The 27212-nt window shown below is 38.2% G+C and overlaps 1 protein-coding gene across 3 annotated transcripts in view; it reads right to left on the minus strand.

Moving 5' to 3' along the window:
• The window catches only part of LOC306882275 (solute carrier family 4 member 11-like), a 65296-nt gene that overhangs the window by 27304 nt on the left and 10780 nt on the right, over positions 1-27212 (minus strand). For 2 of the 3 annotated variants that reach the window (XM_079436795.1, XM_079436796.1), the window contains exons 2-6: positions 19518-19568; positions 13664-13786; positions 8145-8188; positions 7009-7237; positions 2260-2341 (exon numbers count right to left, since the gene is read on the minus strand). In XM_079436795.1, coding sequence (XP_079292921.1) covers positions 2260-2341; positions 7009-7237; positions 8145-8188; positions 13664-13786; positions 19518-19568 — 529 coding nt within the window. Of the gene's footprint in view, positions 1-2259; positions 2342-7008; positions 7238-8144; positions 8189-13663; positions 13787-19517; positions 19569-24506; positions 24587-27212 lie in introns of those variants that run through there. The other variant, XM_079436797.1, reaches the window with a different exon arrangement.

The raw sequence follows: 27212 nt of genomic DNA on the forward strand, positions 1-27212 counted from the left end.
AGCTAATTAACAATTGCATAGGAGCAAAATAACTACAATACCAGACAAATATTTGCCAATACTCTACCTTTCAAAAATTAGGGTTCAGTAAGATAATTCATTAAGAAATTAATACTTTTATTCAGCAACGAAGCAATAAATTGATCAAAAGTCACAATAAAGACTTAAAATACAAAATATTTAAACTAAATGCTATTCATTTAATCTTTACATCATGGTCAGAAATGCATCATCATGGGGAGTCACGTGACGTGCTCATGAACCTAGTCGCACTCCGTACGTTTGGCCTCTTTTTGCAGATTTTTTTATTAATTTTTTATTATTTATTTTATAAGTTTTATTCATTGGTTGTGCTTTACCTGATGGCATGCAGTCGTAAACATCAGGAGTTGTCTCCGTCGGCTTCTCCGATTAAGAAATCCAAGTCACCGAACTCAAGTGATATGGTGGACAAGATGGCGAACACTGATACACACTTTGAAGACATTCTAAGAACCGAGTTGACTGCGATGCGGAACGAATTCGCTTCTCACATGTCAGTTGTTCAGTCGCTATGCTCTAAACTGGATCTTCTTACAGAGGAGATGAGAGAACAAAAGAAAGTTGTCGCAGATCACCATAGGCGAGTAGCCGTGCTCGAGCAACAGGTTGTGGACTTATAGGATCGCAATAGGCGCAGCAATCTCCGTCTGGTCGGATTGCCTGAAGGGTCCGAAAAGGACGACCCTATGGGATTTTTGAAAAGATCACTACCGACATAGTCACTACCTAGCTCCCGTCTCTGGCGGGCAAAAAGATTGAAGTGGAGCGAGCGCATCGCGTGTACACAAGGCTCTCCTCAGATCATGCTAAACCACGGATTTTCATCTTTAAACTGCTGCGGTACATGGACATGGAGCTCATGCGGGCCGCCAGACTTCATGCCCCGGTGAAAACTTCCAGTGGAGCATAAGCTTCCAGATTTTTCTCCGGTCATTGCAAAAAGAAGTGCATTTGCGCCAATTAGGAAGGAGATGAGAGACACTTGCATCCTTTATCCTGCAACGCTGAAGGTCATTCTCAATCAAGGTGAACCTAAAATGCTACACTCCCCAGAAGCAGCAAGAGTTTTTCTCAGATCCCTTTCATCCACCAACTCTCAGTGAACTTCAGCTGGACATTTGCTGTCTAATCGGAGAAGAGATGCTCTAAATGGTTAGGTGACTGTCATTCACGGTTCACTTTAATGTTCACTTCTTAATTAATAGTTCATTGTGCATACAGTATCGCTTACTGATTATGATATTTTATTTGTATTTATCTCTCATTTCTTTCTTTCTATCTTTTTTTTTTTTTTTTTAAATAGAAATACTACCTAGTCAATATGTGACTATGGGGCCAAATGCTGGTGCTACAGTAATGTGCAGGTTTTTGTTGACGCCATGGACCATATTAAGGGGTGCTGGCAGATCAAGGTTTGTTTTTGGTTTGATCTGCCATAGTTCATGGGAATGTGTTTGTTTATTTGAATGGTAACGGGGAGGGTGGGGGGTGGTTTAATCGTAGACTCAACTGGTTTTATTTTCAAACTTGTATTTTGTCTTATTATGCAGTAATTCTGTTTGACACCTATGACTGACCTTAATATTCTGAGTTGTAATATTAATGGGCTAAATGGCCCTCACAAACGTACAAGTTTTCTGGATTTTTTGCGAAGAAGAAAGATTGATATAGTGTTAGTTTAAGAATCCCATTTGAAAGAGGAGGATATACACAGGTGTAATAATACGTTTTATGAAGTGGGATCTCACTCATCTTCGGATACTAAAACCAAGGGTGTCCTAATATTGGTCCGGAGGACTTTAAATATTACTGTTTTAGATAAAGGTTGTGATACAGACGGCAGAATAACACATATATAAACAATAGTGGAGAATAGGAATATTCTATTTCTCTCAGCTTATGCCCCTTGTACTCCTGACCCTACTTTTCTCTCTGTTTTGTCAACCTATCTCTTGAAGTTTTCAGATTTTGAAATTGTATTGGGTGCAGATATGAATTCTGTAATGTTGCATATCCTAGATTGTTCTTTTTAGCAACGTCATATGACCCCTTTAAAAAAAATTACTGACTTTTTAAAAAAAATTAAATATGCAATTTAATTTGCCAGTCCTAGTTTTAATAATTTTGTGGACTGTCTTGTGGAATTTCTTCAGACACCCCTGTTCTAGAACCTCTAAAAGGTCAGCATTACAGGTAAGACAGATTCAGGTAACTCACAGGATACAAAGCCAAGACTGCTGGTACTGGATCCCCGTAGCTGTGGCAGTCACACACTGCAGCGTCTCTGACAATAGATGCACTGTGAGGAGAGAAGGCAAGGGGTAAGTCGTGAGCGGCCATGCAATACGGACAATGGATGACCATGCATGAAGACAGAAACTAAACAATTCAAGTTAACTTCAATCTGGATGCCACTTCAAAAGTACTGCACATCATGAGTTTGACACCAAGATTAAGTCAACTGACTTTCACTTTACATGATGACACACCAAAAACAAACAAGAGAATGTAAACTGATGGAAGGGCCGGTAATTAAATCAAAGTCCACTCATCTCCATGAAAAGGCTAATGCATATCAAGGTAGAACAGAAGCAGAAGCTCACCAGAGGACAATACACTTCACTGCAGCCAGCGTGAGTGACAATGAAGACCTTTCCAAGAACACCACCAAATGTTTAATTTAAATTAATCAATCAGTGTGTGTGTGTGTGTGTGTGTGTGTGTGTGTGTGTGCGTTCCCTGCCCTCTGTCTTGTGTAGGTGTGAGCTGTCCAGCATATTAACAACAAGCATTGTGAAAGCATGTATGTGTGTGTATGTATATGTCCTCAGTCCGGCAGAGGTGACAGGTGTGAGTTGTTCAGCATGACCACCAAATACATTGTGAATGTATGTATGTATGTATGTATGTATGTATGTATGTGTGTGTGTGTGTGTGTGTGTGTGTGTGCGCTGTTTAGTAGGCAGGATGGATGTCTCTGGCACACAGTCACACTGTCTCATCAATAAGACATCACACACTCACACCGTGGACAGATGGGTATCACCATGACAACACACTCAGCACCATCGAGAAATAGACAGGAAGAGAGAAAGAATGAGAAGGAGGGGAAAAGAGAGGGAAACGTATCAATGGAGCAATACAGGGCAATATGAAGACCGTTGAATTGGCAGGAGGACAAACAGCTTAGATAATTGTGTACTTGGTGTGTTTGTGAAGGAAAAACCAGACCAGACCTCTTGCCACAATTCTTTTGGGCCATAAAAGCATGTACACTTAACAAACATACACACCTTCACAAACACTACAGCTGGATGATATATTGAATATTTATAATACTGTATATTATTTTTTGTTGCTGATGAAAACAAACTAATTCTGGGATGTTTAAATGATTTTTGGCCGTTACATTTGTAAGACTGTGCCAGTAGGACAGTTTCACGCTTGCTCATTGTGTCACAACTTGTATGTTAATATGTGAGTAGGTTGATAAGATAATTGGATACTGTCTCTGATTCAAACCTCTGTAGCAAAAAAACAGTTAGAATTGGGAAGTGTCCGTTAATCAGTTCAAAATGGCAGTTTAACCTCTGATTCAACAATCTGTTAACTAAAACCATAAAAATTAAATAAAATATGAAATAATAATTTTATTTCAGCTAGTTGCCAAAGCAACATTTCTCATTTTCATTTAGTGTAACTTCATGTACTGAAATAATTGATGATATACTAAAACCAAAATAAAAATTCATAAACAGTAATAGGCCTATACAAAAATTACAGTAACAGTTCAATGATAGTATAATAGTTTGTGAAAAATATTAATAGATTTGTGGCATTTTACTTGATTAGATGAATGTTTAGTAAAAAAATTTAAATTATAATATAAAACGATGATAATATATATATATATATATATATATATATATATATATATATATATATATATATATATATATATATATATATATATATATATATCATACTTTCAAAAAATTATACATTGTTATATTGACCATAGAAATAAGAATGAATAAATATAATTATTTTTGGATGATTTAGTTAGTATTATATGGAAATTATGTCTTGGTTATTTTCAAATAGTTTTTAGCCATTTGAAAAAAAGTATAGATATGTATACTGCATTTTGTCAAATAGCTGAAAATACCCAGATATAATGTTTTCAGCTATATCGTCCAGCCCTAAAATACACGCATTAACATTCAGGCAATCATCTAGGCCAACCCCACCTCATCCCTTCTGATAACTGCCAGAGGCCTGGACATCAGGATGAAATTAGATGCTTTTATTCACACACACTAAAGACTTTTCCTTAAGATATTAAAAAGTCTGTTCGCTCCTTGTGTGTGTGTGTGTGTGTGTGTGTGTGTGTGTGTGTGTGTGCTACATAAATATTAAGCAGAAAAAGACATCAGAATGACAGTGGACCTTTTCAATCACAACAGCGGAATCCATGCACAGCCAATCAGCCGAACGGCAATGAGGCAGGAATGAGAGAGAGAGAGAGAGGCAATGATACAGCCCAATCTAAAGCACCACCACGGGGAAGGGAATCACTCAGCATTCACCACCGACTCTTTTAAAACAACACAGAATCTTGTCATTTCAAATGTGTGGATTCTGATTTCAAATTGGATTGTGTCACTGCACCAACTGGAAAATGCAGCAAATTGATGGATCTGAATAAGAAAACAGAGACTCGCGTGTCTGTCGGACTAATGGTACGTGTCAATCACATCCACTGGAAACATCAACACTCAGGGAGAAAACACATATGAATTGTGGGTAATATCCCACGTATGATCATATCGTTCTTACCGTTGTCATAGAAAATGAAATTCGCCGACCTGTCTGTGCGAGAGAATTGGAGACACGCAGACGCACACACGAAGGCACACACACACACACACACACACACACGCTGAGTTCAGATTGGAGAGGAAAGAGTTAAAGTTAGGTTGAGCACAGAAACACATGTTGTGAACCCTAAAAGCAAGCAGAAAGAGTGAAACATCTCTCAGACACAAATTCAGATAACCCACCACCCACACAGACACACCGAACCTCCCTCTCTCACTAATTGGGGCTGGGTTGTCAGGCAGATGCTCAGGTCTCTTTACTCAGATGAAATATGATTTTTCTCCATCTTTCATTGTGCTTGCATCTTAGCTGAATGAGATCCTTATTCCCATTTCATTCTAATTTGATCTTCAGACTGATAGACTTTGTGTTGCGTTTCTGTGTGTTAAAGACCTGCCGCGTGCACATACAATCAATGCGCTCACAATTAGATCCCATTCATGGATTCTCAACCAAATGATCATACATTAACATATTCATGACATTCACATTTCATAATCCAATCAAACATGAGTTCATTTGCATGTTCCCAGGCTCATATCATTAATATGAATCTCACTCACATGTGAGCTATGTAACCTAGCAACAGAGACAAGAGGGAATGTATCATTCCTAAAAAAAAAAAAAAAAAAAAAAAAAAAAAAATCAACTAATGATAATTCACATTTCACCATTCACGCGATCCGACAGAGTCCGGGCACAGATTAGGTGCCGTGTTAGACCAGACTGGAATGATGGCACAGTGAAGTCCAGGACTGGGCTTAATTGGTGCCCAATGATATTCTGTGTGTATTCAGTGTGAATTTGGCAATGATGATAAGAACACAGATTACTGGTGAGCCGGAAACGATCAACACAATCCAGAAAAAGCGTGCTGCCAGCTTGTAAAAATCTCAGAAGGAAATGATACATTCATGTAGCCTGATAGTGTGATTATATATGTTGTGTTGTCATGAATATTTCATTTATTGTAGTGAATTTTGATTCAAGAAATGATTCAGAAAGACTCTGAATGAATCTGTGAGCAACAAGTACAAATTGAATCATCAGGATAGAAAATATTGGTGAACTTAGTGGTGTATTATAACATATAATAGGCCAAACTGTGTCAGTTGTGCTCGGTATTTGCAAATCATTCGCCATCGTCTCAAGCTGGTCGCACACTGGATGAGAAGCTCACTGTTGCGTCACGCCACATCTTTACATTGTTTTGAATCGTTGCTAGGTGCCGCGAACAAACGTAGAATGGCGCCGGTTGTGTGCGTACGCTCATAGAAAATGTGTGTCTTTAAAGATGTGGCGCGACGCAGCTCTTCTTGTCCAGTGTGCAAACAGCTTCAGTCATCTCTCCTTACTCTGTCTATGTGGTAAGTGAAATTTTATGTACTGTAACAGGCAACCATTGGCAATCGTTATTTGTTTTCCTTGCCGTTCTGAAAACAGATTTACGCTTCGGGCACACCCCCTAACTCCACCCCCGCCCCCTGATGTCATCGCCCATCCCGATGTTTCACTGCAGACATCGTCCAATGCAATTTTGTACTCCTTTATATTTCATATTTATTGTATTTTCCTTTCAGCTGCTCCTTCCTTAACTTTTGCTTAACTTTTGTGATTCGTCTCAATTTTCTTTGACTTCATCACTGTCATAAAGGCTTGTGTGTCCTCTGGGAAGGTTTGACAATTCCAGTGAGTCTAATGTGTGAATGACTGGACAGAAGAGTGTTATTATCACCTGACTTCCCTTTATGGGGTCATTCAGAGCAAGTCATCTCTCTGACACATTCTAGACTGAGTTTCAAAGCTATGGGGTCAGCAGGGATGGAAATGGACTCAATTACTGTTGAAACTCTTTTTTCTGTCTGTCTCTGCACAATTCCCTCTGTTACTCATTCTTCTGTCCCTTTTTTATGTAAAATCTGTATTATAATTTATGAAGCATTTTAAATTAAAATAACATTGACTAAAGTCAAACTGCTGTGCTTATATCCTTTGAGGTGTCAGTCAAATCAGCTCTCTGAGGTATTGAGCAACCTTTCATAAGCTTTTCATGAAATAACACACAAATAAAAAAAACACACTCACCATTAACTTCCTGTGACCCTGCGTCTGTGAAGAGGGAGCTCATGATCTCCTCGAAGTTGCAGCTGGGCTCAGCAGTGTGAGAATCCTGTGAGACGTGGCGGAGCATTGTCTTTAACACGTCGTCTAGAGAGGCCTCGTCCTCATGCAGCAGAATACTGGCCCTCTCCAGAAACCCGTCCAGATCCCTGTGAGCTCGCACTTCCTCCTCGAAGTTCATCAGCTTCACGTACTGAGGGAACACACAGAGGTACATGTAAGCAATGCAAAAAAAATCTATATAGTAAACAACTTACTGTATAGACTATTTTTTGATTCATATATTAAGCTGATATTTTTAAACAATGATTTTTTAACTTTTTCATGGTGTATGGTTAATTCTGGACAAGTATTTTAAAATTGATTTATTTTTTATTTATATATAATTATTAAATAATATATTGTTTATTTAACATATTTATATTAAAAGTATAAATAATTTATTTTTAAATAATAATTTTGATTCACTTTGACCGAATCACTAAAAAGAACTTGAAAGATTGATTCACTCAAATTGGACAGATGCAAAAAAAATAAAAATAAACAAATAAAAATGTTCTGATATTTCCATATTTTCCATGACCTTGGGATCACTCGTGAATACGTCATTGGAAACTGTGTATTACAGTGTTGTTAGGTTTGTTAGAAATACAGTTTGTATGTATCTGATACTGTGCTGAAAATATTTATTTTTTGGATTGTCAAATTTTTTACAACATTTTCATTACAAACTGAATGGTCAGCGTAACAATTTGAGTGAAGAGTTCATAATTTAAGTAAAAAGCAGTACAATTAATTTTAGAATGCAGAATTCAGAATGCTACAATGTTAGATAAAACCTGAAAATAATGTTATCCAGAACATTTTTTCATCATTTTATATCATAAGCTTTGTTTTAAAATTTTTAAATCCTAAAACTTAAATTTGCATATTTAAATTAAAAATACCAGATTTTAAAAAAAGAGGTCTCATGCTCCTGGTCCACACTGTATGCACATCAATTCAATTAATGAGCAGTCACAGGTGTGCATATAACTTCAAATGGTGACTATGCATTTTATAAGCTCTGTTTGGCATGTGGATGTAATGAAAAGTCTCACCCTTCGAGACGTGTTAAGCAGCACACAGCCGTGGACATCAGATTCTATAGGAAAGAGAGAAGAGGAGGCCTGAGTGGTGAATACTGTGTGCCAAAACAACAAGCATCAAAAAACTGTTTTTAGAGTTAAGAAGAGAATGACTAATTTCAAAGAGAACACTCTGATAGCATAAAATTGTAAAAAAAAAAAAAAAAAACAGTGAGCATAAAAGCCATCTGCATCAGAGAGCCCCCTACTGTGATTTCCTCAATTTAACCCATCACAAATATTTGCTATGAAACAGTTCAATACCTGAATACAAAACAAAATATCATTCCCACAACATTGTTTATTAGTAACCGCCAAATACATCACAGCATACTCCATGCTCAAGAGCATTGTCCAAACTCTGACGGGACGGGATGTACTCGTGTATGCTCATGTGTTGCCGTGTCCCTGTCTGTCCTTTATTTGCTTAATTCATGTTTGGTATTGTCCTCAGGTTTGCAGGTTGAGCTTGAAACCCTCACGTGATGGCTGCATGCAAAGTCCTCCTCCATATAGAGATTAAATAAAGCAGACAGCCTTTATCAAATAGAGATCCCTCAGTCTCTGTGCACGTGACCCGCAAGAAGTCCTGCCCCTTGAAAGATATATTCAGGCAGGATTACCACGACCCGCGGCTGACTCCTCCGCTGCCTTAGCTCCAAGATTAAACAGCCCCTCAGATGGGTTTGGGATTAAAAGGGGAAAATTGAGAATAAAAGCACCACTTTAAAAGCACAAATTTGGGTTTTAATAAGAGGTAAATCTATGTGTTAAACTAATAAGGTTACATAACCCCTCAAACCTTTTAATGGCTTACAGTCACCACGTGAAACGTTTTATTCTCTCCTCTACCGTCCTTCACTTTTCCATTTGTCATCAGCATTTTCAGATGTTTACAAGTACGCAATATAAAGATTGATTGAGGTCACATCATGTTGAACTGAAATGTACTGCATTATCTAAGCTCCTAATTAAAGCTCAGTGAGCTGTCGGGTATAAAACTCGAAACCACTGCATTAACATAAGATAAAAGGCAGCATTAATTGAACTCAAACTGCACTGGTGCAAACCCTAATCCAAAGAGAATTCAGCAATTAGCCAGTTATCAAAACCACATACAATCAAACCAGCATCAATGATTTGCCGGAGGCTGGTAATAGTCAGATGTACTGTATATGTTCACCCCTGCGGTCTTCTGAAATGAGGAGCCAAAGCCCCTCTCTCGGTTTACTTATTTAGTCTAATGTAGATTCATGTTCCATTAAAGATTAAAGTTTCATGGTTAAAATTTGGAAATTTACCTTATACAAACTGTAATAATGCTTGTATCAACAGTATGGGTTGTATATACTTTATCGTTCAAAATTTTGGGATCACTTTTGATTTTTGAAAGAAAGATTTTTGATGTTTTTGAAAGAAGTCTCTTATGCTCACCAAGGCTGCATTTATTTGAAAAGGCATTACAGTAAAAGCAATATTGTGAAATATTAGAATTTAAAATTGGAATGTAAAATGTAAGTAACACTACTACTACTGTTTAAATTTTTTTTAAAGAAATAATCACAAAATATTTTTCATTTTAATAGTAAAATTGAAATGTTTCATTTTCATTAATTAAAATATAAATTAAATCAATGTTTTACGCCTTCATCTGATAACCAGTAAAATTTAAAAACACACAGAATTTCTGAGGGGCAAAAAAACATTTCATAAGGCTACTGTAAGAATAAATAACAATGCTAAAACACAGAATTTGATATCAATAAAACATAAGGTGAGAAAAAAATAAAACATTTCATACGGCCCTAAACATGTAACTTTTAATTAATGTTAAATTGTATACCAAGTTTCATGATTTTAATTAATTAGACATGCTTTTTGAAGAATAAAATTTAATTTGACCATTAAAATGGAGTCCAGAAAAAAACAAAAAAAAAAAAAGGAATCCAGAAAAATTAAAATGGAAAAAATGTAATTTAGAAAAAAATAAAACTGAATCTGGGAAAAAATACAACGGATTTCATAGGGCCCTAGATTATGCATCCCCTAGTATTGTTAGGTTTAGGAGTAGGTGTGTGGGAGGGGTTAGGATTAGGCAATCAAGTAGCGATTTCAACGAGGGGATGCATAATCTGGCAGGGGTGCAGATTTCGGCACCGGTTCCGGACCAGGAGGGAATTCAATCCGGACCCACCATTTCATATTTCAAGGGCACTAATTGTGTGTTAGGGATTAAAAGTGTGGATTTCCTACTTTGATAAATGCATGTTAAACTTGTAAATCATTTGTTTAGTTTTTTTATGTCTTTTTTGATGGTCCAAAATGAAAGCGAAGAAGACGAGATATTCAAACTTTTCCTGCTTGACATTGTTGTTATGACATCCAGTGAGCGTTTGACATAATCGGGCGACACTTAACCGCTGTGTAATAAGAGTAAATCATTTTTTTATCACTTAGGTATGGCCATTTTTAGCAGTGGCCAGGGTTTCCCATACACCGAGTTATTTGTGGCGACCCATCGCTATATCAAATCTGACCGCCACAAATAGACTTTCCAAAAGGCTTATATAGCTACTTCGTTGAATAAACATGTTTTTATATGAGGGGGGAGGGTGTCACCCAAAAAAATCGGCATCATATATTGCCCATTGGCTCCCCTGATTTCTAAATATCAGCATCGGCCAGAGAAAAACCCATATCGGTTGACCTCTATTGCTGACACTTAAATACATTTTTTTGCCACTTTTTCACTTTTATTAATATATTTTGAATGCAAAGGCACTTTATTTTTTCAAAACATTTGTGCTGATTTGTTATGCATGTTTATTAAAAACAAGTTTTGTAACAACCAATTGTTCCAATCCGGACCTTTGACATTGATGAAATTTCAGATTTGGACCTTTGAATGTAGACTTTGAGAACCTTTGCTTTATATGGACAGTACACACAAAGACAAAACACCATCAGAGTGGCACAGGATACTAAAATAATGCAGTAAACAACACAAATAACATAAATTGGAACACAAAACACCATAATGTTTTGTCTACAATAATAATGACTACAATAAAAATAACAAGCACATTCCATGTAACATTTATTCCAACAAATCCTCAATAAACACAGAGTGTGGTGAATTTTTTATTTCAACGAACTGCATGGTTGCTAAAAACCAGTTCACTTACAGGTAATTTCTTGTTTTTCAAGAAATTCGAGTTCATTTTGACGAGAACAGAAACTGGTCATGCAGTGGATGAGCTGTTACTCTGACATCAATCCATCCATTTCCTCCAGTCTGACACATTCAGTCAAATTTGTAAAAGAGTTATCGGCTAATCACAGTGCTGCTAAGAAGGACGTGTGTTCCTCACATTTACACCATGATACAGGACGTAGATCTGAACTCATTGGGCTCAAGGGAGGCAAAAGAGATGCAGCCTCCCTCTAGAACTGGAGTTTGACTGTGTTACTTCAAAAAAATGAGTGGTTTAGACATCATTTGATCTCATATTAGGTAATATTTGTTTTGCTTTATTTTTTGTAGTGTGTAATTATTTCTCACCACCCCTGCCTCGCCCCCAGCAATCAAGCAGCATTAAAAACCCAGCAGTTTGCTCAATAACATGGCTGGGCGTTCACTTTGGCCAACTGCTGGAATCATGGGAATTATCACTTAAAAGGGAATGTTTGGAGGCCCTGGTTTAAAAATATTCAAACACACAAACATCGTGCATCCTACACGGTTCAAACTCTTAGCTGTATGTCAGAGGAGTGGAATTTGGTTTTAATCTAGACAAGTGCTGACGGCTTGTGCGCAGAGGATGACAGAACATCAGACCAGATGAGACAACGTGTGAACAAACCCCACTCATCCTAATGTGAGCCCACCAAATGCACAGCAGGAGTCACTCACGCAGAAAAGAGAATTTAAAACAGAACTAACTGTATTTGAGTAAACAGAGAGAGAACATTTGCTTGTCTAATTCTGGGTCACCTGTCTAGTGATATTACTGAAGCTGTGCTCACTTTCAACAGCAGCAGCATGTTAGGGAAAATAGCAACCCTAATAATATATGTTACATCATTCATAAGAAATTATACATTTGAAATGTTTTCAGTTATGCAAAACCGTAAATGCAGCAAAAATCTTTAATGGGGCTATATTGTAGCATATTTTTCCCCCCTTAACGTCCAATTATAATGTTACTAGAGGTTTCTTGCACCAAAAGCAGTTCTTGTTTTACATGGCCATTTTCCATCCTCTTTCTGATCCGTATTAAACAGGCTGTTTTTCCAGCTGTACCAATAAAACTTCTATATGTAATTGATTTGTGATTAGCTAAACTCCATGTAATGGTGTAGTGCACTTTCGTTGTTCATCAGGACAGGTCAACTTTTTATACTTTTTTAAAAATACAAATTATACTTATGATGTTTAGATCCATTATCAGTCATTTATCAGTCAGCATAATACTGTAGCATAAGTTTTACAATATAATCAGAGCTGCTATTATGATGATCTTATTTTTTTTTACAGATGTGGACAAGAATCAACAATTAATCTCGGAGCATGTGATTCATTGGCATAAGATTCAATGGTACTTATGTACTTAAGTTTCTGTAAACGCACCTTTTTGCAGATGTGGCGCACATCCAACGTACAGATTTATGGAAGACAACAAAAGCTTTGTTCGTACAGGACTAGATTATACCTGAAAAGGTTAGGTAAATATGCATTGTGCAAAACGCATCATGGTATTATCCTGTCTTACCAGGCAAATTGCCTCTTTTTTTGCTAATTCAGTCCTCTGAGAATTGTAATTCAGTGTCTGACTGAAGTATATTATTATTTCTCGTTATTTATTTTGACCTTTGTTGAATACTGTAGCTAAACTTTTCTCGTTGTGCTGCCTGGTGAACCTTCATTATGGATTTAGACAACTTTAATGGCAACTTTCTAATAAAATATCAGTTGGTGGTTCATGAACTGTTATATCAATAAACAGTCAAGTTTATAGACACAAAACAATGATGAATGATGATGAGAAATGTTGAATGCAATAACATTTGTTTTCCAAAACAATGTCCGTTCTTCCTTGAAGACTTAACAGAATGTTTATCAGCGGTTTAAAAGCACCTATTTGCCCTTTTGCAAGCACGATGTACTAAGAAGGAAATTACAATGGAGATGTCAACGGTTTCCACTGTTATTTGTTTATTTTTCAGTTGTCATATTTGATTACATTTTCCTGCAGGGACTGAGGACAGAGAGAAGAGAAGATGACTTTGTGTGGTTTTGAGTGACAACAGGTGACCTGTCACCGTGTGTGGGTTTGGTGGGGGTGCCGCAACATAATCACAGCACACCTGAGACTGTTGCCGTGGCAACAACTGACCTGCTAACCTGAGCATCTTCAGAGCTAATCAACAGCTCTGGGTCTAACTGCCATCCCACCCTGAACTCGCTCGCAAACACACACACATTCACTGACCTGTCCCTCCTTGGTGTGTCTGGTTGCCGTAGAGATGAATGTCATCTCCTGATGGGATGGGAGAGTCCTGGCCCTCCTCTCGCTCCTCGCTCCCCTCCTCATGTTCTTCTCTCTCCCTCTGTTCTAAGAGCAGATACACACACACAAAACAGCCTCAATCTATACTTTTTAACACATTTTAATACACACAAAATGTTTGTAAATAGTATATAAAAAAAATTAAAAATGCTACAGTAAAAACATTTTGGAGGTTTAAGTTGCTTGGTATTTTAAAATTATATCACTTAATGAACTAGCCTATATGATTATAAATAGTGAAATATACAAGCACTAATATGCAGTGTTTGGGAGAAACTAGCTACATATAACAGTGTTACTCAATTCAATTACAAAATAAATGTAACTGCAATCATGTAACTGAAAAAATATGTAATTAAATTAGTTACTTATAAAAATGTTAACAATTACAAAGGGGTTACGTCTGTATATTTTCACACCCACATACAGATTTAATCGATTTCTTTCCCAAATTGCATCAACTGCTCTCATATTTGCAACAACAATGTTTAGGACACAGAATAGGGCTCATGTTTATTCAATAACTGTTTTATTTCCTGTTTGGGTTTATGTATATTTTTTCCAAAGCATTGTTAGCTGCCAGTGTTTCTTGTCGTAGCTCTGCAAAGGTTTGATTTCAAAAGCAGTATCATAGCTATTCAACTATTTCTAGTTATGATTTTGAATCTGTATTCAACCTCAGAACAATCTCTAAGTAAACCAAAGTGCCAAAGTCTGATTTTGTGGTGATTGTGCTTTAAAATTAAAATATTATAATTTTGAAAATCTGACAGTAATCAGTGTTGAGTACTACTGTAAAGTTAACCTTGCCTGCTTTTATTGATCAGATGGCGCCGGTGAGATCGGCTGCCGTCACGACTGCTCCGACCAAACTTGGTCTTCTTTTGTTATTTTTTCGTATTGTTAACTATAAACACCGGTTTCTTTTTGTAAGATGGCCATTCTTACATACGACAGGGCCACTCTTATTTCTATTGGTGCACAATGCACTAACCTTTCGCCGTTTTTGAACCCGGACCCATCCTGGCCAAGCGAGATCCTGAGGAGGAACAAAGGACGTGACCCGTACCGGCGTCCTCGAGGGAAACGAGCCGGCGTCAGGAACAGGCTGAGGGCACGCGCACACCGCGCTCCCTTACCAAGTGTCCTGCTCGCCAATGTCCAGTCGCTGGATAACAAACTCGATGACCTCAGGGCAAGAGTCAGGTTCCAGAGGGACATTCGGGACTGCAACCTTCTCTGCTTCACCGAGACATGGCTGAACCCAGCGGTACCAGACCACGCCATCCAGCCGGCCGAGTTCTTCTCGGTTTACCGCATGGACAGAACGCTGGACTCGGGGAAGACTAGGGGAGGTGGAGTATGTCTGATGGTGAACAAACACTGGTGCGACAGCGCGAGCATTGTACCCCTCTCACGCTCCTGCACACCGAATCTTGAACTTCTGACCATCAAATGTCGCCCTTTTTATCTCCCTCGGGAATTTAGCTCGGTCATCGTCAGTGCCGTTTATATTCCACCTCAAGCGGACACGGACACTGCGATATGGGATTTACACGAAACACTACACCTTCACCAGACACAGCACCGGGACGCCACATTCATTGTTTTGGGAGATTTCAACAGTGCCAACCTCAAGCGTGCACTGCCGAACTTCCATCAGCACATCGGCTGCCCAACCAGGGGCGAAAGGACATTAGATCACTGTTACACCCCATACAAGAACAGCTACAAGGCACAGTCACAACCACCGTTTGGGAAATCGGACCACGCCGCCATCTTCCTCATGCCTGTTTACAAACAGAGGCTGAAACAGGAAGCCCCGGTGCAGAGGGAGGTCCAACGCTGGACGGACCAATCGGTGGCCGCTCTGCAGGACGCGCTAGATGACGCAGACTGGGACATGTTCCGGCGCAGCTCTGATGACGTCAGCTTGTTTACGGAAGCGGTTGTGGGATTTATAGAGAAACTAATGGATGATACGGTGCAGAAAACCATCATCAGGACGTTTCCCAACCAGAAGCCGTGGGTGGATAAAACCATCCGCGACGCCCTGAGATCCCGCTCCGCTGCCTACAACACAGGGCTCATCACCGGGAACATGGATGACTACAAGGCTGCATCTTACAGCGTGCGCAGATCGGTGAAGGAGGCGAAGCAGCGCTACGGGAGGAAACTAGAGTCGCAATTCCAACATGGCGGCTCTAGGAGCCTGTGGCAGGGACTTAGAACCATCACGGACTATAAAACACCACCCTCCAGATCGGGGAATGCGGACGCTTCTCTGGCTGACGAGCTGAACACTTTTTATGCTCGCTTCGAGGCTGCAGCTAATCACGCTAGCGGCGCTAGCAGTGCTAACTGCATGCACGCTGAGGAAGCCGGTGAGGACAACGTGTTCACCATCACGGAGCATGACGTGAGGAGGGCATTCAGGAGAGTGAACATCAGGAAGGCAGCAGGACCAGATGGCATCACAGGTCGGGTTCTGAAGGCCTGCGCTGACCAGCTAGCACCGGTGTTCACCGAGATCTTCAACCTCTCCCTGGAACAGTCCATAGTCCCCTCATGCTTTAAGCAGTCCACCATTGTTCCTGTCCCCAAGAAACCGCAGCCCACCTGCCTAAACGACTATCGCCCTGTAGCCCTCACATCAGTGGTGATGAAGTGCTTTGAGAGACTGATCAGAGACTTCATCATTGCATCACTACCAGACACACTTGATCCACTACAGTTTGCATACAGGCATAACCGCTCCACGGAGGATGCCATCTCACACCTCCTCCACACCACAACAAGTCACCTGGACTGCAGAAAAGGGAATTATGTAAAAATGCTGTTTGTGGACTACAGTTCAGCGTTTAACACCATAATTCCCTCCACACTCACCTCCAAGTTGGAGGTCCTTGGTCTCAGCACATACTTGTGCCAATGGATCTCCAGCTTCCTGAAGGACAGACAGCAAGCCGTACGGATGGGTAAACACACCTCATCCTCCATCACCCAAAGCACTGGAGCCCCTCAAGGTTGTGTTCTGAGCCCCCTGCTGTACTCACTGTACACTTATGACTGTGTGGCCACTTCCAACTCCACCACCATCATCAAGTTTGCTGATGACACTGTTGTGTTGGGCCTGATCTCAGACAACGACGAGACGGCCTACATACAGAAGATTAAGAACCTGGAGAGTTGGTGCCAGGTGAATAGTCTACACCTGAACATCAGCAAAACTAAGGAGCTGATAGTGGACTTCAGTACGAAGCAGGAGCGGTCATACCAGCCGATCACGATCAACGGGACTCCAGTGGAGAGAGTGGACAGCTTCAGTTACCTGGGTGTTCACATCACGCAGGACTTGACTTGGTCCTGTCATACCAGCACCCTGGTGAAGAAGGCCAGGCAGCGTCTGTACCATCTGAGACGCTTAAAAGGACTTTAGACTTCCCTCTCGGGTGCTTAAGACTTTTTACACCTGCACCATCGAGAGCGTCCTGACGGGCAGCATCACTTCCTGGTTCGGGAACTGCACTATGCAGGACAGACGAGCCCTCCAGAGGGTGGTGCGTTCAGCGGAACGTACCATTCACACCGAGCTCCCTGACCTGCAGGAGATCTACAGCAAGCGGTGCCTGACCAGGGCCAGGAAGATAGTGAAGGACCTCAGCCATCCCAACAATGGACTCTTTTCTCTGCTGCGTTCAGGGAGGCGCTTCCGCTCCATGAAGGCGAACACAGAGAGAATGAGGAGGAGCTTCTTCCCGCAGGCCATTCGGAGTCTTAACCACTTTCCACTCTAATCACATCACCCCACACTTCCACTTTGCACATTTTCAAATACAATCTGCACTAATTTGTAGAAGGTTACGTAAGGATAAATGAGTGGGACTTACATACCATTTGTCTTTGTCTTTAGTATTCCCTTTACTCACTTATACACTTTACTGCACTGCACAGCACACGGACACTTTATCACTGACATACACTTTATTTTTATAGAATCTATATAGAGTCATATTCTATTTTTATTCTTCATATCTATTTTTATTCTCATATCTATTTGTTATTTTATTTTATTGCTAGTTTATTTCTGTATATATGTTTACTGTACTTTTTCTATTTGTATTTTTGTAAACTTGAGGTTTTTCTTAATTTTGTTGGACAATTTGTTGGACAGTCGTACAATACATTTCACTACATGTCATACTATGTATGTATATGTATGTGACAAATAAAATTTGAATTTGAATTTAATGTTTAAAAATGATTAACAGTTGAAAATATATGTTGGAAATTTAGAAAAGTAATCCAAAAAATAAATGTAATCAGTTACATTACTTTAATAAAGTAATTGAAATAGTTACACTACTGATTATATTTTAAATATGGGGACTTGTAATCTGTAACCGAATACATTTCCAAAGCAACTTTTCCAACATTGCCAAAATGCCATCCTGTAACACCGGAAACATTGTCATCGTATTTTGAATTTCTGGCAACCACAGCTGTTTTTTGGGGTTTTTTTACTGTAAATTTGACCGGATATCTTTTACAGCATAGCAAAGTATACAATATTCATTTACTCTTCATATAAATAAAATATCCAATTTATACTAATCATTTTTAATATTGCTGAATTTTACCTACATACCTACACTGTCCTCTGCTGACCCTATAAATTACTGACAAATTCATATGTTAAAGTTGCAATTAATATACATAATTAATATGCTACACTCTTGTAATCCAACCATTCTGAATTGATATTTCAGCACCGATAAGACCGATAATTTCCTCAACGCAAACACTACAAGGCTTCAATAATCCATAAATTTCTCTATTTTTATCCTGTTGAATACAAAGTGTTCATACCCCACAGATGTGACTGTGTAGCCAGAGTGTGGCTGAAGCTGTGATTTATCCACACATGGCAGCTCGTTATTGTTCTCGCTTCTCTGGCTGAATGTGGCATGTGAGTGGCTATCGGTTCCATATCTTTCTCCTCATCTATTCATTTATTCACTAATCCTTCCTTCTATTATTCTCTATGTAAAGCTGGAGAGTAGAGAGGGCTGTTAATCCATGTGTGCTCATTGACTCTACCGCCCTGGACCTATGGTGAGCGGGCAAAAGGATATTCCTCTCCCCGACGGCGGCGCTCCCTTTTTTTCCCCTTTTCTCGCTTGCTCTTTCAAGCTCAGCGCACCGTGGTTGATCATATTCATAAGTGTTTGATTCACTGAAAGCCTATTCATGAACAAATTGACTCATTTATTGAAAATACCCCCCATACTTTGTTATAATTCCGTACGTATAAACAAGAGCCCCTTGAATTGAACTGAGAGAGAGAGAGAGAGAGAGAGAGAGAGAGAGAGATGGCATAAACAGTAATTTCTGAAATGGCATAATGAGAGAAATCTGAACATGCCGCAAGATTTACTTGCACTAACAATATTTACACATTTAATTTTACAGACAACATTTCAGGCACTTTCAGATCTTTTTTTTTTTTTTTTGCTCAGATTTTGCTGCATTGGGCTTCAATGCAGCAGAATCTGAGGCAGATAACTTTGTCTATCTTTGACGCTGATGAGAAAACCAGAAATATTACCATTTTAATATTCCTGCAAGTCAGAAAAGAGGGCATGCATAAAGAACTGTAGGAAGGAGTTTCCTTCTGCCTGTGTTTTACTCCCAGCTCGACCTTCACTCCTCTCCTCCAGGCCATGTGTTGAACAAACAAACACACACCAACCAACTCCTACACACATTCACTCACCCATCTCTTGATAGAAGTATCCATTCTTAGCCATCCCTGAGGAGGGAGCCTCTGCAAGAGAAATTAAAACCACAATTAACAAAACCTTCAAATAACTATGAGTGTGTGTTAAATAACACAGCGCGAGTAAGTGTTTCGGATTACCATAAGAGAATAAAGCAGGTTTGAACAAGCACTGATTCTTCAGTACTGGAACAAAACAGGCTACAAAAATAAAAGATTATCTATCCAGGAATTATGGATTAATCTGTTCAACATGTTCGGGTGCTGTCCCTGGCCTCTATTTTCTACCACAATGTGTTTTTCCTCTCAATAAATGTCAACACCAGTAGATACAAAATATAATGTGCAAAATAGTTATATTAATTAATACATTTGGAATCAATTAATTTAGACTACAGCATAGTTTCAAACTGATACTCAGCTCCATCTACTGAATTGTCACCACACTAAGACGGAAAATACTACAGTTTTGACCATTTTTTGTTTTTATTTGAATACCATACTAAATTTAGAAGCATTTTTTGTTCTGAGGTTGGTTGCTACTACCGAGATCAATTTAAAATTAGGGAAATTATTTAAAAATCCAAAACTATTTATTCACAATTTAGAGTTGACATATTATGGCTGTGATATGTGAAAATATAAGCATAATTACTTACATTTATTTTTATTAACCCACTATTAAACTTGTCTGTTTGACTCTTTGAACTCATAGCAGGTTAAATATCTAAAGAGGACATTCAGGATGAAGACTTTGCCAGATTTTTAAATGTTTATATCTCTGTTGTTATTAAATTGAATATACATTTTGATTTATATGAAATTTTGAGTTATGGTCAAAGAACAATCATTTGTGTACAGAACATTCAAGTGTTAACCTCTGATTTCTTTCAAAGCTGAAAAATAATGGCAGGTGAAGTTGTCCCTGTCTCAAGAATCAGTGTGAATATGCAAACATGAATATGCCATACACTAGTCATGCTCTTATGATGGTCATTAAACAGCCACACACACCTCAAAGCACAATTACATTGATACACACTCATATATTAATTCCAACATGCTCACATTCAGGCATAAACACATGCACATGGAACCAGCACACATACTCCCACACCTGTGGCCTACATTCATTTGGTGCTGTTTAAGGGGATATTTATGAGGTGAAGTCAGCCGTGACTGAGGTTTCTCTTTTCCCACTTTCTGACTCCCTTAATTGTCAGGTACCTCGCTTTCCAGCAAAACACCCTGTCTAAATAGAGTATGCATGTACGGCTGGCACAAGTGTACCACAGCACTCATATTTTGAAACATGAAAATACACTCATACACAAACTTGCACATATCTCGTCCTGTTGTACAGTGAACAGACTACATCAGACGCACTGACAGAGAGTTTGTCTCATATTTCTTTTCAGTGACAGGCTAAAAACACGAGCTGCTGTGCCGTTATATTCTGCAGGATGTAAAAAAGCAGAATGTGTCAGCGCTGGAAACAGACTGTCTGAATATAAAGCTGATATGAAAGTCCAATCAGCTGAGACTGGCCAGTCCAACATAAGAAGCCTCTGAATGCCTGCCAACCTTCATACTGTGCTTTAAATGAGCACTTATTTAAAATCAATAAAAACCCTCACTGAAGACAGAAGATTCATATACAACAAAGACATAGCTATAAGCTAACATCCTCATGCTCATGTCACTAACTAAATCATTTTATACAAAGATTTATTGAGGGTTATTCTGGCAGCTTATGTATTAGTAATTTGACGCCAACAAAAACAAGGTTGTGAGCGATAGAAGAGCAGTCTGTTCAATATGTCGTACTGTCTCAAGGCAGTGTGATCTCATTAGTATAGTGACAACCCACAAACACAGACACACACACATGCACATTGGTAAATGAGCGAAACACGTTGATGTTACATTGTAAAATTAAATAAACCTGCATTTATCTTACTTTCATCATTTACTGAAGTCTTACAAGGCTTTACATTTTAGATGCTTTCAGTACATTTACATTAAACAAGGCATTTAAACAGTGGGCTTAAAACACATCTTCTTACAGTAATTCAAGGCCCTAAACACCGGGAGAAAAAACAACAACTGATGTTTAGGGTACAAATGTCCTTTTTATTTAATCTAAAGGGAGAATGAAAGGGATTTAAATGTATAAATTACAAATTCCATCATATAAATGATATAGGCTCTTTTCAATTTAAAAGTGAAATATGACCACAAAACGTAGAATCCATTGCATTAGAGATTACTGTTGGTAGTATCTTTCACAAAATACTGTACATGTTGTATTTTAAATGTCCAGCTACTTACTTCACACTTATTGATCTTTAAAACTAAATCATTGCACATGTTTTGAGTTCTGTGAACAGTAAACTCTTCCTCCTTTGATTTGATTTGCCATCTCAACCATTTTGACACTGTTAGCCTGCAGAAACAGACTATCCTGAGAATTTAAATTTTAAAACATTTTGTCATCCTCATAACACAGCGAGTGGAGCGTAATGGAGCGCAGCAGATTGGCATCAAGCATGTCAAATATTGGAGGGTGGACCATTTGGCCATATCTGATTATTTTAGGGGGGTGGGTAGTGAGGGGTTTGTCCCCCTCAATATCTATAGTGATTACGACCCTGCATTAATTTAAAAGAATTGTACATGTGTGAAAAGGACCTGTTGCTGGAATGCCAGCAAATCAATTTAAAGGCCATTTCCGACAAATGACATCATAACGACATTTTGATGCTGATGTGAATGTGTTTCAATACAAATAAAAGACGGGAAGCTATTTGATTTAATAGATTTTGTACATTTGCTGAAAATAGTCAATTTAATTTGCAATTTAACAGGTTTTATGTATGAAAGTGATTGGTGTTCCTTCAAATGTACAAAAACGCATATACAATTAACACATGCTTAAGTTCTGAGTCATGTCTAATTTTTACAACCTGGAGTTTTTAGAAGACTTTTGTTTACAGAAAACATGTTTAAGGTTCTATTTTTACTTATGAATAATCAAACCCATAGCACAAATAAACATATCCTATGCAGTCTCACAGGTGTTAGTGTCAATTCAAATATAGTGTTTACACTGACTAAGGTATATGATCACAGTAAAAGCCCCAAGGTCACAGTATAAGGTCACTCTCCCACAGTATATGACTATTCTCAGACAGCAAACAGGCAGGTTTTTGCATTTCATCTCACACACTGCTATTACATGACGCTCACAACCCACCCAGCTCTAATCAACGACATGCACTAGAATTTGCATAAATGGCTTGAGCCAGCAAACCCATAATTCTTTAAATGTCCTCCCGTCGTAACATAATTTAGGAAGCCAAGAGTAAGCTGGTGAGGCAGAAGGAAAAAAACGACTCTCTCCCTCCCCTGCCATTCAAAGTCAGTGACGACACAGCAGCCGATTGGTATTCTGTGCATGTTCCCGTCAGAACCGTCCCTACAGACAAAACACCTTCAGCCCAGCCATGCCTACAGGCCCTCCGGAGGGGACGCAGTCACTGTGCTATTTACCCCCACTCTGACCTTTCACTGGGTACTTCGTCTCTGCTGCCTCCAGCTATGGGTACTGTGTGACCAACCTTTACCAACCCCTGGCTCAACGTCTGATCTGAAGATATTTCTCTAATGCCATGTTACTGCATGCTTATTTCCACCGCAGATGCCTCTCACCGTTCGACTGTCAATATGCAAAGGAAGCGAGCAGGACTGATAGAGGAAGTGGTGCTGCAGTACTTTCAGCTTTAAATTACTCAGGTCCAGGGACGGCAAGCATCACACTTCCTTTATAGAGGTCTCTGTAGATGCGGTACGCAGAAGGGTTGTGCTGACAGACAGTATCGTGTAACAACGATAGTCAAAGATATCGCCTGTGGCTGATGCCTTTGACGATAGATGATGATGATGATTATTATTATTATCAGGCTAGTAATACTATATCATTAATATTAGGGCTTATTTGTGCCATCATATTTCTTTTTCTGCAATTTTACGCGTTATAACCGATCACACACGATTCTGTTGACTTTATGAACACAATGGCCAATCAGAGGCGTCTAGATTAGCCTGAAACAGCAGAGTTTTGTTGTTCAGTGCGCGCACTCGCTGACTGAATTCAACAAACAATAAAGTGTAGATGTATGTGTGATGTAAGTATAAGATATTTATTCTTTATACAGTGTAGATAGCTTCACTGATTATAACGGGAGTGTTTTTAGAGGGCATATACTCATGCTAGACTGAAGTCAGCGATGATGTTCTTTGATAATATCAATGTTCTTTGCTCGTTTTCTGTAGCTGCTGTTTGAATAACTGAGGAAATGCAAGCATTATGATAATAACTTACAATGTTTCTATTAATACAAATTCAGTCATATTAAAAACATTACGCTATTTTAGCCTTACGCTGGAGTTGGTTCACTTTCCGGCAATGAAACTAAGTAAGTAATACTAATACGAATACTATCATGTATCGCAATCTCACATGCTGACTACAGGACGATATGACAATTGAGCATATCGCCCAACACATGTACACAGACCAAGCCAAAACAGACATTTCAAATCAAACAAGCTAAGGTTTGCATTTGAATCCTCACACAGGCATGATGCACGAACCACAAACAGATCCGTCAAGATGTGTTGTTATTAATTCACGTTTACTGTTTTACTTGTTCATGTTTAAAATGTAAAATGTTTTCAGTCCTGCTTTTCTTCACAGTCTCTTCTATAATCACATTTCCTGCAAACCAGCGGAGAAAAATATTTTTCATGTGGAGACGTGATCAAAGCCAATGTGTTGAAAGAATGAGAGATAAGAGGAGGGACAAAAAGACTAAAAAGAAAGCTGTTTTTGGAATAAATCTTGATAAAAAAATCCTGCTAATCACATTAATGCAAGGAAACATGGAGAAACGATAACTCAAATCTAAAGCGAACAGAAAATACCTGGTGCAGTCTGGGTAGCGAACAGGCTCCTAATATCTGATCATCATTACTAACACAGGAAGTGCTGTCTTGGCAAACAGGAAGCAAGAGCTGGCAGAACAGGTCTTTGTGTGTGTGTGTGTGTGTGTATGCGTGAATATTTGAACATCAGTGTAGTTTTACTTTCAAACACATGGATCATCATTGTTTGCATGTGCATTTAATACCATGACTAGATTCAGTACAGCTACAGAGATAAGCTGATGTGTGAGTCACAGACCGAAGCTTAGTAACCAGCGAGAACTTTCCTTTACACACACACACACACACACACACATGCAATTTCAGGCTCTCTGCGCCAGTGAGCAGTGAGAGAGGTGTCTCTTGAAAGCTTGGTGGTCTGGTTGTTAAGAAATACTCATGTATGTGGTTAGTGTGAAACAAAACCACAAACAGCCTGTGCATCTATTCCGTTTCGTACTCAAGATAAAGAGCATAAAACATCAAATATGCCTCAGTATCACTCTCTCTCTCTGCTTTTCCTTCTCTCCTTGTTTTCATTTTTTTTCTTTCTAGACAAGACCAGACACGCTAGAAAAATACTGTCGGGATGGACAAACTCTCTCTGGCGAATAATGTAAATTTACAGATAAAAGTGAGCGAAGATGAAACAACAGTGCAAGAGCGAGCGTGTTGTTGCGCAGCTGAGGTGGCTGTGTAGTTTGTCTGGTGTGAAAGCGGGTGTGTAGTAAAGCTGTCCTCCCTCTCTCTCTCTCTCTCAAACACACACACTTAAATAAGCTCATCACAGAGGTGCCAGGTCACACAAGACAGCCGCTCGATCTCACTGCTTCCTTCAAGACTGTAACCTTAACGTGATATTCTTCTTTGAAATTGAACCTCATAATAAGTGCATCAGAAGTCATGCAGCCATGATGCATCTAGTTCTTCAGAACTGATTACAGCAGTCATGCAAAACAAAATCAACATTTACAATCACAATTCAAATGTACATTTTGTACTTTCTTAAAGGGATTTTTGACCAAAAATAAACATAATAATAATAAACAGTAGTCTTTCTTTTTCATGTCTCATTATTGACATCAAACATCTCATGACTCATCTTGATTCGCCTTTTTGGATGCATCATACTGCACAGCGCTAACTGGAATTTTTCATTGACTCACTTCATAATAGGTGTCTTTAGTTTGTACTTACGTCAAAAAGTACAGTATGTACAGTAACACTTAACTTTAATTACTACAGTAATACCAGTAAATTATGCATAGTTACAAGCAAATAACTTTACATAACCAAACCATAAACCTAACCCTACAGTAAGAACATGTTGTTATTTAAATGTTACTTATTTGTGCAATTGCATGGTAACAAGGACAATGGTAAAAATTAGTAACCCAAAATACGTATTGTGTTCATGCTGCATTGCAAAATCCTTTTGCTGCTATTCAGGTGGGATATGGTTAAGGTTAAGACCAGGTTTTGTGGTATGGTTAGGTTTAAGGGTGGGTTAAGTGGTCAACAGTGTAAATTAAGTAATTACATGCAGGGTTTTATATATATATATACACAGTGTTGGGGAGTATCTAGTTACATGTAACGGAATTATTTAATTACAAAATAAAAGTAATTGTAATCAGTTACAGTTACTAAGATAAAATGTGTAATTAAATTAGTTACTTATGAAAATGTTAATGATTACAAAGGGGATTACATCTGATTTTTTTCACACACACTCCCCCACATACAGATTTAATTTAGTTATTTCATATATTTCAGTGACTGCTCTAAAATATGAAACACCAATGTTTCAGAAGTTTATAACATGCTTATACGATAACTGTAATATTTCCTATATGGGTTTATGTATATGCTTTATTTTTTTAAGATAAACTGTTTTTTTCTAAGGCATTGTTTGATTCCAGTTTTCCTGTCATAGCTATGCTAAGATTTGATTTCAAAAACAGTATAATAGCTTTTAAATCTGTATTTAACCTCAGAATGATTTTAAAGTATAATAATATATATATATATATATATATATATATATATATATATATATATATAAACATGTAGGCCTATGTACAAAATAAGTGCATTTTATCAAATGATTCATTTAAATGTTTTTACACATTTGATGATTTTATACTATATGGTTAGGGTTAGGATTCGGGTTTGGCTTAGGTTTACTTGCATGTAATTATGCCTAATTTATTTTTATAATAACAGTAAGTACATGTAACGAGTAACAAGGACACCTTAAAATAAAGTGTTACCGTTTTTTTTTTAGTTAACCGTTACAGCTTTTTTGTATTAAGTTTTGTATTTTGATGAAAATATCCATTAAATTTAATCAATATTTTGTCATGCCGAATTAATTTTAGTTCTTATTACTTACTAAAACAGCATTTTAGTCAACATAAGAAACATTTTAGCTAATAAGAAAGTGCAAAATCACACCAAATATGTAAACATTTTTGTATCTTAATATGCATCATATATCTGTCTGTTTATCTCAAAGCTATCGTACATCTTCAGAGGACTTGGAATATATTGGATTAAGTCATATGGACTACTTTACGAAAGTCTTATATGTTTTTTTTTTTTTCTGAGCTCATCCACCCCTATCCCCAAATATTTTCAATGTATGAGAACAATATTCTTCAAAGCATTTTTTGTATTCCACAGAAGCAAGAAAATCAAGAGGTT

The sequence above is a fragment of the Barbus barbus genome, assembly GCF_936440315.1.
Source record: "Barbus barbus genome assembly, chromosome: 16".
NCBI classification, from domain to species: domain Eukaryota; kingdom Metazoa; phylum Chordata; class Actinopteri; order Cypriniformes; family Cyprinidae; genus Barbus; species Barbus barbus.